This window comes from Lagenorhynchus albirostris, chromosome 16 (assembly GCF_949774975.1).
Source record: "Lagenorhynchus albirostris chromosome 16, mLagAlb1.1, whole genome shotgun sequence".
Lineage (NCBI taxonomy): Eukaryota > Metazoa > Chordata > Mammalia > Artiodactyla > Delphinidae > Lagenorhynchus > Lagenorhynchus albirostris.
This window is the reverse complement of record NC_083110.1, coordinates 35,284,860-35,296,771: the sequence shown is the minus strand read 5'-3', so window position 1 is coordinate 35,296,771 and position 11,912 is coordinate 35,284,860. Positions and strand designations below refer to the sequence as shown.

The 11,912-nt window shown below is 45.3% G+C and overlaps 1 protein-coding gene across 2 annotated transcripts in view; it reads left to right on the top strand.

Moving 5' to 3' along the window:
• Positions 1-11,912, top strand: part of GRID1 (glutamate ionotropic receptor delta type subunit 1) — a 666,177-nt gene that overhangs the window by 540,515 nt on the left and 113,750 nt on the right. For both annotated transcript variants that reach the window (XM_060125913.1, XM_060125914.1), the window contains exons 9-11: positions 5,541-5,642; positions 7,096-7,293; positions 10,923-11,247. In XM_060125913.1, coding sequence (XP_059981896.1) covers positions 5,541-5,642; positions 7,096-7,293; positions 10,923-11,247 — 625 coding nt within the window. The remainder of the gene's footprint in view (positions 1-5,540; positions 5,643-7,095; positions 7,294-10,922; positions 11,248-11,912) is intronic.

Genomic DNA, 11,912 nt, shown 5'->3' with positions numbered 1-11,912 from the left:
TCCCCTCTCCGCCCCCTGCCATGAAAAGAGAACCAGCACTTTACGACACCTCTGTAACTAGACGACAGACCACAAAGCCCAATCTTCTAAAGGAGGTCGGTCCCATTTAGGGTTAATAGTCCTGCATTTAATAAGGACAGGCCACGAAGCCCCAAACCCCTACATCTCACAACTCAAACGCAAACATGAAGAACACCCTGATTGACTCAGGAAATATATTTTCCTGGCACCAATGGTTTATGAAATTTATTCTCCAGTTGGCTGATCTCTTGAACAGTTGTTTGTCATCATCAGATTTTGAAACCATTTATCCTCTTTCAAGTAATGATTGTGCTGTAACCTCTGGCTCCATCCACGCTTCCGGTCTGGGTAGAGCAGCTCTTGGCAATGAATGAAAACCATAGCTGTCTTATCAAACAGCGGCAGTTTTCGTTTTGTTTAACAGTGCTGGAAATTAGTTTTTCAGGCACTGATCTTGACAGGTCAGCTGTCAAAAGTGGGTTTCTGTGGCCATAAATTCATTGACCCCATAAACAAAATTCTGTCTGCAAAATACAAGAGGAAGTCAGAGTAGATGCACTTATGTACAAATGAAATGGTCTGCAGCTGTATGACTAAGTGTCAGGACTTCACTGGGTGAAAGGTTTTTCTGGCTTCCCATTTATCAAGCCTATCAGCTTCATTTGGCTTTTATTATCTGAACTTTTTTCTCCAGCATTCTGATCAGGGAGCCCCAAGCTGTCCTCAGGAGGGAGGCAGAACACAGTCTCTCCTAATCTTGATGGGCGGCAAGTTTGGGAATCCACTTAAAGGCTTTATTTTATTTTTAAAAAATTCCACTTTAGTCTTTTAAACGAAAGATTTTGTTTGAAAAGGATTGTGACTTTCTCTGCTCTGGTCTTACATATTGGGTGCTCAGAGGGATGGCCTCACTCAAATGAAGGTTTACCACTCTGGTCTTAAGATTTGGACAAGAGCCAAGGCTTTGTGGAAATAGGGAGATTCACTCAGCCTAGGGCACTTGGCTTCAGGCTGATGTGAGGGAATAGTACACTTTCCTGCCCAGCTCAAAGGCTCCCAGATCCTGGAACATGGTTACTTTGATGTGTTTTGAAGGCAGAATTTTGGTTTCTCTTTGAAGTACTTTTTCTTTCTTTGTTAGAGTACAGGATGCCTGAAGGCCAGGGAGAGAGAAGTGAGTTTTGAAAAACAGTAAACTAAAAAACCTTTAGTCCCTAAGTACTTTCAGACAAAAGAAATAGGAATAATAGTAACAGGTTGGAGGAATTTTTTTTCTTTCTCTCATGAAGTTGCACTTTGATTTAAATGACTTTGCCTTAGGATGGTCTGAATAGTAACTAATAAGATTTGATGCCACCCGCCCCTCTTCCTTAGTGGAGGAAGACTGCCTGTCTTCATGGAGCTGGGCCCCAGGAGGGGCCACTGCCCTGTCTCCAAACCCAAACAGGCTCATGGGGCCCTACACAATCTTGGAGGTGTCTTAGATTGTGAGATGCTGTCCTGGAAGACCTTGCAGTGTGCCTCTTCTAGGAGATGGGCACCTCGGCCATAGCTCCTTGCAACCAGAGAACTGATGTATTCAATATTAAGTTCTGACTCTTAGACTGGCCTTGACCTACCGATAGATAATTTGACTCTAATTGCTTCCTTCCATTCAGCCCTCAATCATACAAGTGCATGTGACAGGATTTTGCTTTATCACCCGTGCTAGCTATTTTTATCAAAAGCATATTTTCCTTTTTGTGAAAGTAATGACAAACCTGTTAAAAACATAGGAAAGCGTAAAAAAAGTAATCATGGTTATTCATAATTCTACCACCAAGATAAATCCAAATATTACATTTAAACACATTTCCTCCCGTTTTAACCACTGCCTTTAAAAGAAGACATAATTAAGGTCGCATTGTACACACCTTCTAATATCTTGATTCTTTACTTTGTGATTATTATTTATTTTATTACATATTATTTCAAAACTATTTTCTCCTTTGAACAGCCCCTCAGCATGGTAGGCAGGGATGGTATTTTTATTCCATTTTATCGATAGGAAAATGGAATCTCAGTGAAGTTAAATTTATTCAAAAATATTTGTTGCCTCTTGTGATTTAAGTACTGTGCTGTAAAATGTGCTGAGGTCACTCAGGTAAGTGGTGGAAACACACCTAGAACATAGATATATTGGCTCATAAACATATGCTAATTTAATATCTCCAAGTTCCCAAACTATACCAGTAATAGGGAGCTGATCGTCTAGAGGAGAAATGGCATTCAAGGCAAGGTTAGAAACTCTGAGATGGGAATAAGCAAGGCAAGGTCCAGTCCAAGTGCCCAAGACTCTAGACAGTTTATGAAGACAGGGTTTGCATCCCAGGGAACGGGGTAAGAAACCCAAATAGCACAGCGGAATCACAGACTTAGGTCTAGAATGGAAGACACTGAAGATCATTTCTACTGCAGCTTTGTATCAATGGTGGAGATTGAACTAAACATTTCATTAGTTGGGAGGAATGTATCATACTAATCATACCAATGTAACATCTTAACAACAGGGGAAACTGGGTGTGGGGTATATGGACGCTTTCTGCATAACCTCTGCGACTTTTCTGTGAATCTAAATCTACCCTAAATTAAGAGCTTATTTTTTTGAGAAATTGAGTAAGAGTTTACCAGACCCGGCCAGAGAGAAATGGCATTCCAGGGAGAAGAACCTGGATGTAAAGAGTCAGGAGGGAACACCATGCGCTTGAGAAAGGTGAGGAATTTGGTGGGGCTGGAGTGAACTGAAGCTGACAGTCAAGGTTGGGTCTCGATCAGGAAGGCCTTTTCATTTAGACCAAGTTGAAAAGTGTTAGCCTTTATTCTTTAAGAAATAGGAAGTAATTAGAAAATTTTAATTAACATAGTTTGTATTTGAGTTTATGACAAATATCAGCACAATGGAGGAGGGCTGTTAAGAGAGAGAGGTTGGGGTAACAGTGGGGAGGCTGTTGCAGTACTTTGGGGCAGAGGTGCTGCTGCCTTGAGCCAGGCAGTGGGCTAGAGGCAGAGCACGGTGAGGACAGGGAAGGAGAGGCAGAGCATTTCTCACAGCTGAACTAAAACTGTAGAAGGACAGGGCTTTATCCCAACTGTTTTTCCTGCTTCCATTCCCATGACTGATTACAATCCCAATAGAAAGACAGGTGAAGCCGGTTGGTCGATGCCAAGCGGAGCCTCATTCCAGGTGCTCATCCAAACCAGGGCAGCACAAAGTCGAGATGCCCCATCACCAGTGCCAAGGAGGTTGGGCAGCAGGCGTTACGAATTCAAGTCCTGGTACAGAGCAAACTATCCAGTCCCTGGAGCTGACATGTCATCTTTGCTTCCATTATGACTCTCTAAGTCATTGAGGTAGTAAAGGGGACCGGGACCTTCATAACACCACCCAACCCAGGGGGTGCAGCAGATCTCACATAGAGTTAAGCAGCCCCAATGCCTGGGCTAAACAGTTACGGGGATAAGATGCAGGCTGCCCAAATACACACCATGAGTCCCCCGAGTCTGATATCGAAGGGTCCAAAGAATGCAGGGAGTCAACACCTGGACTCCGTTTGTCTGAGTTTGTCTTTTCCCTTTGACCAGCATTTGAATCCGGCTGCGGGAATTGATCGCAAGTCCCAGGGCTATTTCCTGAGACCCCATAGAGAAATAGCCATGAAGTTTCCTTCTCACTATACCAGTTCCAAGAGTGTGGCATCTTTGATGTCCTTGAACAGGACTTTGGATAGATCTTAACTTTGTTCTTCACTGCAGTGCCCCTCAAATTAATGAGTGGTGGCTGTGGGGAGTTCCTCAGAGTATGTAACTGTGCTCTTAACTAAGTGATCTATTCATCACTTCCAGGCATCCTATTATCTAGGGTGAAGTGGGTTTTAGCTTGTATCATGTTGGAAGTGATGGCAGGAGGTTCCAGGTTCCTTTAAACTGGTTCTAGAACCACATATCTCATTCCGATGTTCCTGCTTTAGGCCTCAGGGTTCTAGTATCTTCCAGGTAGAGCGGCCCCACAGATTCTGGAACAGTGGCCTCATAGTCAAGGCTCAGGGTGCCGACCTTGCTGCAGATGTCAGGGCTATGGGAAATGCTGGGAGAGTAGAAGTGTCCGTAAGCGGCACTATTGGTGGCTCCTTTAGGGCACCTGGTGGCACTTTTCCACAGAGGGGTAGTTCTTTTGCTCAGACTAACTAGGGGTCTTGTGGGTTTTCCCTGGCGAAGAGTAGGTGCTACTGTGACAGTCTGAATTTTAACCCCTTGGTACTGAACTGATGGTCCATGGATCAGCAAGAGCAGCACAGGGGAGCTTGTTAGACAGGAATAATCTCAGGTCCCAGAATCAGAAAGTGCATGCAGAATCCCTAGGTGATTTGTCTGCGTATTAAGGTTTGAAGATCACTGCTTTCATCTGTGGCGGCGGTTCACAATCCTGGCTGTGCATTAGAATCACCTGGGCAGCTAAATGATCCATGTCCAGTCCACTACCGACCAGTTAAATCAGACTCTGGGGCAGGGGGCAGGCTTCAGTTGGTTTTAAAAGCCCTCTTAAGAGATGCTAATGTGCAGCTACATCAGAGGCCCAGTGACCTAGAAGAGCAGAGGTTTTCAACGAGGATCGCTGGGGAAGCATTAACATTCCTCATGTCCAAGTGCTGAGACCCTAATTATGTTGGCTTTAGATGGGGCCAATATCTATCTTTTTACATCTCACCAATTAACGATTGAGAATCACTGATCGGACAAAGGGTTCATCGTTGTTGCTCAGGCCCTGCAGGGAGGCAGGGAAGGGAAGCAGTCCCAAGAGCATCTGTGTCTCCAGTTGTTTCTGAGCCAGGATAGGGTCTCCTTGACCATCTTAGATGGTCTTAAATGCATCTATTGGACAGATCCTGCAGGCTTAGGAGGATGTGGCAGACCCAGAGCACATGTATTCTTGGCCTCTACCTGCCTATCAGGGAAAATTATTAACTTAGCACTACAGTGAAGACAGTGAGCTCTTGGTCCTGTTTGCAATTGGCATCAGGGTATAAGACAACTGTAAACTTGGGTCTTTGTTACCTGCTTCACTTTTGATCTCATCCTGCTCTGGTGATGGAAGCAGCTGATCTCAAGGACCTTCTGGCCTGGGCAAGTCAAAGGAGTATGAAAGAAAGAGGGCACTTTGTGCGAGACACATTGACATGGCCTCAGTAGGTGGACAGTAAAATTGGACATAAATGTTCATTCCAGAAACAAGTTCCTACCAATTGGTTTCATTTCAAGGATGAGGCAGGTCCTCAAGATCCAGATGAGCTGCTGGAGGAAGCGGAGCTCTAGCTGTCACACCTTTATTCTTTCTAAGGTTGTAAGATGCCTCTAGCTCTCTGGGAAACTCCTAGGGCTGTTGTCCGTCTATCTGCCTGATTCAGGAGCCCAGTTTAGGAGTCGATTCCTAAGGTTTGCACAGGTGCCCGTTCTGTCCCTCACACTCCCTTTTTCCTTCACAGCTGGCGACGTGGGACTCGGAGAAGGGCCTGAATGGCAGCCTGCAGGAGAGGCCCATGGGCAGTCGCCTCCAAGGACTGACTCTCAAAGTGGTGACTGTCTTGGTAGGATCATGGGCATATGGGGGAGGTCTGCCATTCAGGCTTTGAGTCAGAGGCTTCTCTCTGTTTGGCTTGATGCTGGGTTTAGAGAGAAGGGGATCTTAAGTAGTGGCTTGAGCTTTCATAAGGCCTTTCACTCAAACAATTTTATGAATAGTGAAGGAAGAGTGAGATTGGAGATTCTGCCCCAAGCCTCTGAGACGTTCCATGGGAGGTCACTGGACTGCTCTAGAGAAGGACCACTAATCCAGATCCAGTGCTGAGCTCCAGAGCGGGCATAACAACTCTACTTGTTCTTGGATGTAAACGATCTTGACCTACTGGTGGTCCTTAGGAGAGCTTCGCTGGTAGCTAGAGCCCCCAGAAGGATGTTGGGAGGACATCCTTCCAGAACCCAATACCACTGATGGGCCCATGTGACACAAAGTTCATAACGAAGACCATTTGTTGCAGTTTCTCTGCATGTTTGTCCTGGAATCAGAGACTTTTACATATTTAAGAGACCTTAGAAGCATCTTCCTTTCCATTTCTTTCTTCATCTCTTTAGAACTGTAGGAGACATTTTAGATTTATCTCTTATTAGCTGGTCAGACATGGTCCAAACATTCCCCTCTGTCCCAGCAGCACTGGCGTCTCTTGGCTCTAGAAGCCTTGGGCAGCCACGTTTCCGCATTCCCCATATGCCCACCAGGAATAAACATTATACCTTATTTCCCCCCAAAATTAAATTAATGAGATGTAGTCTCTGGGGACGTTGCCAAAAGGCCCCTTCTTGTTCAGTTTCACAGGGTGGTGGTGGGGAAGCCTGAGGTGTTTTCCAGATGATCACGTGCCCTACAAGAGCACATGTGACATAGCGCAAATGTGTGAATGTGCACATGGCCTGGCTTTGGACTTTCAGACCGTGGGGTTTAATGCTGTCCTGTCCTTGACGTGCAGTATGGCCTTGTCCTGTGACTCAGCCTCCATTTTCTAGTATAATCTGATAGATGTATTACTGTCTTCCCTCAATCCAGTATCACAGAGCTCTGTTGTCATCTGATACCCTGGATGAGAGGTATCCACATTCCTTATGTGGATCCCGAAGAATCATGGTACTTCCAGCGGACAGAGTCCTCAATGTTATAAATGAAGGAATGAAAACAAGCCGTGCTATTCTGGGAGATGGGGCTCTGGGCCGAGTCTGGGATGACACAGGACAAATAAGTCTGTTCCTCCATCAGTATGCTGGCTGGAGGGATTCTCCTGTGCCCTGTATCCTGAGTGTCCACAAACTGCTTTAGAAAAGAGCAGAGGGGTTCAGACTCCAGGCCTAAATTGGCTAAATACAATGCATGTGTCCACAAACGTTCTGAAATTATGGTTCATCGGATTGGTCTCTCTAATGATACCCTGGAAAGATGTGTGTTCACGAACCTGTGATTTAGTTGAAGAACATTCATTTTGTTGTCCTCAGGAAGAGCCTTTTGTGATGGTGGCTGAGAACATCCTTGGACAGCCCAAGCGCTACAAAGGGTTCTCCATCGATGTCCTGGATGCACTGGCCAAGGCTCTGGGCTTCAAATATGAGATTTACCAGGCCCCCGATGGCAGGTACGGTCACCAGCTCCATAACACCTCCTGGAACGGGATGATCGGGGAGCTCATCAGCAAGGTAGGTCCCAAAAGCAGGTCCATGGGGAGGGGTACCCCAGTCTGCCTCTGGGGTGATGTCTAAATTGGGCCCATTATGAAGTTGGAATCTTGGGACCAGCTAGACAGACCACAGTTACCACGCTCCACACACTAAGGATCTCTTTTCCTCCACCCGCCTCCTCCCTGCTATACCCATTTTTGCTCTTTTATTTTCTAATTCCCTGGTACTTTGTGTTTTCCTTCTGTGCCCATTGCTCTCATTCCTTTGAAACGTGTCCACGGTGCCTGTTCTGTAATCCACACTTCATGAAATCCACTCCCACATTTGGGCTGCAGTAGGAACCCAATTCTCACGAGGGGTGGTTGGGGAGGACTGATGCATGCTTATTCTCTTCTTCAAGGCCCACAAGTGGGCGTGTATATCGTGTGTGTCCACATGCATGTGTGTAGGTGAATTGAGTGTGTGGGTGTGTCTGCATTGCTACGTATAAGTGATACGGCATTCCCCAGCTCCTCAGATTAATTTCAAATCATTAATCTTCCTCCTTCCTGTAGAACCTGGGTCCTCATTTAGATTCATGGCATGAGGCCAATTTGCTGTGTCCCCATCCTTGAGCCTTCCGTCTTAGGACCTCTAGGTCATTTCCTGACAACGATTTACATCGGTGGATCTGCTCAAGCCCCCCCTCTCCAGTATTACTGTTGCCATCAATCTTGATGTTTCTGACATCCCTACGGACCACCCTGGGCTTCGAGTGCTTTGATCCCTTCACCTCCAGTGACCTTCGAGGACCTGCCCCCATGCACCCTGTTAGCGTCTTGCATGTCACTGTCACTGTCCCAATCCATAACTAAATCCTGTCGTCCTTCTGACTCTGGCCTTTGTTCCTAAAGCACAGGTCCTCTGCTTTATAACCCATGAATGCAGACACGAGGCTTGTATTCTCTCCGGTTTCTCCTAAGCTTAAAAAACAAACAAACAAAACACATACAACAAGTTTATTGTGGGAAAAGTTATATATCAAATTCACCCATGTCAGATGTATCATTCAGTGATTTCTAGGAAATCTAGTGAGTTGTGCAATCTTCACCGTATCTAGTTTTACAGTACTTCCATCACCCCAGTGAGATCCCTCATACTCATTTACAGTTAATCCCATTCCCAACCCCAGCCGGAGGCAACCTTTAATCTACTTCTAGCTCTATAGATTTGCTTTTACAAACATTTACTATAAACGGAGTCATACCATATGTGGTCTTCTGTGTCTGGCCCTTTTCACTTGGCACATGTATTTGAGTTTTCATTCTTCTCTAAGATTTCTGTGCCCTTCTGTTACTGCATCCTTTCCTGGTGCATCCTCTGTGGCTGTCCAGATAAAGCCCTGTTCCCTTCATCCTGTATGATTCTTCTAAATTATTCTTGATTTCTTGTTACATTGAAACCCTGACCTGGTTCTATTATCTACCCTCTGACTCTGACATCCAGCTTGCTGTATGCAGTTAGAGGAGAAAATCACAAATTTGTCCAGGTGGATGTATGAACAATGTGTGGCCTCCCAACTCAACTGGGCCTTCGGGACAGTTCCTTAACATGTCCTTTATTGGGCCCCTTGGCTACATTCCTTAGAGACTGTTTCAAAACTTTATCTTTCTCCTCAAGCAACCTAATAATCTTCTATCTTAAATTAGAAAACAGAGTGCTCTTATTTTAGGGAAAGAAATGGAGACATCTGGGCATGAGATTCTACTTCAACTTCCTGTGAAGTTCATATCTGCAGACACGTGCCCTCACCTCCAGTTTCGGGGTAGGGGGAGTGTTTTCCCTCCTGTTACAGCTCACCCCTCCACCAGCATCACGAGTCAACTCTCTTGTGCCTCGTCTGGACCTGGTTTCATAAATTAGTTTCCCTCCATTCTTTGTTGTTAACCTATCCTGATCCCCTAGATTTCTTTCTCTGTCATTAAATATGCTCCAAACTTAAACAAAACAAAAACAGACAAACAAATAAACCAAAAAAGCCAGAAAACCTCCCTGGATCGTGGGTTTCTGAGAAGAGAAGCAAGAACCAGAGATGCAAATGTGGCAAGTCTGAGATCTCTGACACGGCCACCTCCACCATTTTTTCTCTTTACTCTAGATATGTTGTTGGATTTCACAGTTTAGATGTCAGTATATTTGCCCCTCTAGCCCGCATATTGGACCTGATAAAATGCTTCTATATAGTTTTCCCCAATTTGAATATGTAGTTTGGATCAGCTGTCACAACTGGTCATTCTAAAATAAACCTAGTTCTGACGATGCCTCCTACTTAAGAGACCCCAGAGCCAAGATAGGGATGATCACTGTACATTTTAATGCTCTTATGTTGACATCCACCTAGGCATAAGGATCCTAGTCTCCACCAGTCTTGGCAGCTTTAACCTCACAGTCTAGTTCCATCTTAATGGGGTCTTGGGTGCCCGACTAGCTCAGTTGGTAGAGCATGAGACTATTATCGGGTCTTTGTCCATTTTTTGTTAAGGTATTTTTAATTTATTTATTTTATTTCTTTATTTTTGTCTGCTTTGGGTCTTTGTTGCTGCTCGTGGGCTTTCTCTAGTTGCGGCGAGTGGGGGCTACTCTTTGTTGCGGTGCATGGGCTTCTCATTGTGGTGGCTTCTCTTGTTGCAGAGCATGGGCTCTAGGCACCTGGGCTTCAGGAGTTGTGGCTTGCGGGCTCTAAAGCGCAGGCTCAGTAGTTGTGGCGCAAAGGCTTAGTTGCTCCGTGGCATGTGGGATCTTCCCGGACCAGGGCTCGAACCCATGTCCCCTGCATTGGCAGGCGGATTCTTAACCACTGTACCACCAGGGAAGCCCTCTTTGTCTATTTTTAAATTAAGCTCATCTTGGAAAGCAAAAATCTTGGGAGGTACTCTTGAGGTCGCAGCACAGGATGCCCAGCATGGCTTTACTAAAGGATGAAGCAGCCCATATGTCTGAGAAGCCATGAGTTAAGGCAGGCAGAAGATCAAAGGAAGTGGATGACCCCTTTTTTCTTGGAGGATGTTATTCTCTGACATAGACTCTGCATATAAAACAATCTAGGCCTGATACACTAATGAGATTCAAGGCAGTTATATACCCACCATATAACTTCTAAAGTATTTTAGAAAAGAGAGATACCTGTGTGGGCTAATGGCATTTGGAGAGGTTTGATGGAAAAATGGAGTGTCCCTGTGGCCTTGAAGTATAGGAAGGATGTAGATGAGGCCAGAAGAAGACAGAAGGGAGTTGGGGCAGGGATGGGGGTGGGCGGTAAGAGGGAAATACCAGCAAAAGAAAGGAGATAGTTCACTAAGGGGACTGTTAAGAAAGTGAAGAAAAACTGTAATTCACACAGGAATGAAGATGGTTATAGACTCTTTCCTCCAGAAGTGGTTTCCAGGAGTTTTGAGGGTTTGGGAGAGAAATTTGTAAGGTGAAAGAGGTAATAAGAGACACCTTAGTGCTGGATTTTCCTTACAACATTCAAAGTCATGAGGTGTCAACTCTCGAGTCCATTTCCTCTGAACTGAACAACCCAAAGGGCAGAGGACAGGCCTTGACCCAGGGTAGAACCGAGTGGTAAACTGAGGACTGCTGTCTGATGAGATGGGTTTGCCTTTCAGAGAGCGGACCTAGCCATCTCCGCCATCACCATCACCCCGGAGAGGGAGAGCGTGGTGGACTTCAGCAAGCGGTACATGGACTACTCGGTGGGGATCCTCATCAAGAAGCCCGAGGAGAAAATCAGTATCTTCTCCCTTTTTGCTCCTTTTGATTTTGCCGTGTGGGCCTGCATTGCAGCAGCCATCCCTGTGGTTGGCGTGATGATATTTGTGCTGAACCGGATACAGGCTGTGAGGGCTCAGAGTGCTGCCCAGCCCCGGCCATCTGCTTCTGCCACCTTAAACAGTGCCATCTGGATCGTCTACGGAGCCTTCGTACAGCAAGGTACCCTCCTGGTTTCTCAATGTTGGAAGAGCCCCAGGGGCTTGGAAGAACTTGTCCGTTGGCAAAGTTCTTGGACGCATTTTGCCAAAGTCATTTTAAATGCAATTTTATTTAATCTCTAAGGTAGTCCTAATATGCTGCTCCCAGGTTCTCTGAGTAATACCAGATAGGAACTAAATGAAATCACAACACGGAACTTAACTTCAAGTCCTGATTTTCCACTTTAGATAAAATTAACCTGCGAGTTCTGCTTTGCACTTTCCTTGCCTCCCACATTAGATTGATTGTTATGCAGACAGGGTTGTCAGAAACTCCATCTTGTTTAAATTTGAAGTCTTAATGGGATAAAAAATCAAAATTGTTTTGCAATCATCTAAGCGGTACTCCAGCCATTCTTGAGATACAAAGTCTCCTGTCTCTGAGAAGTCTGGATAGCACTTGGGGAGTTACAGGATTGTGCAGTTTTGACTGGAAACAACAAATTGCAAATTTCCTAATGTGAGTCCTAGCCTTATTTGCACCGTGGCAAATGTATGTATCACTTGCTTGAGAGGTTATATAAGAATAGTCAGTGAGGAGTTTTCTTCTGCTACCACCTAAGGGACCAAGGAGAAACAATTGGCCTCAAAGAGGCAGCTTCTGACTACAAGTCACATGCAGTGATT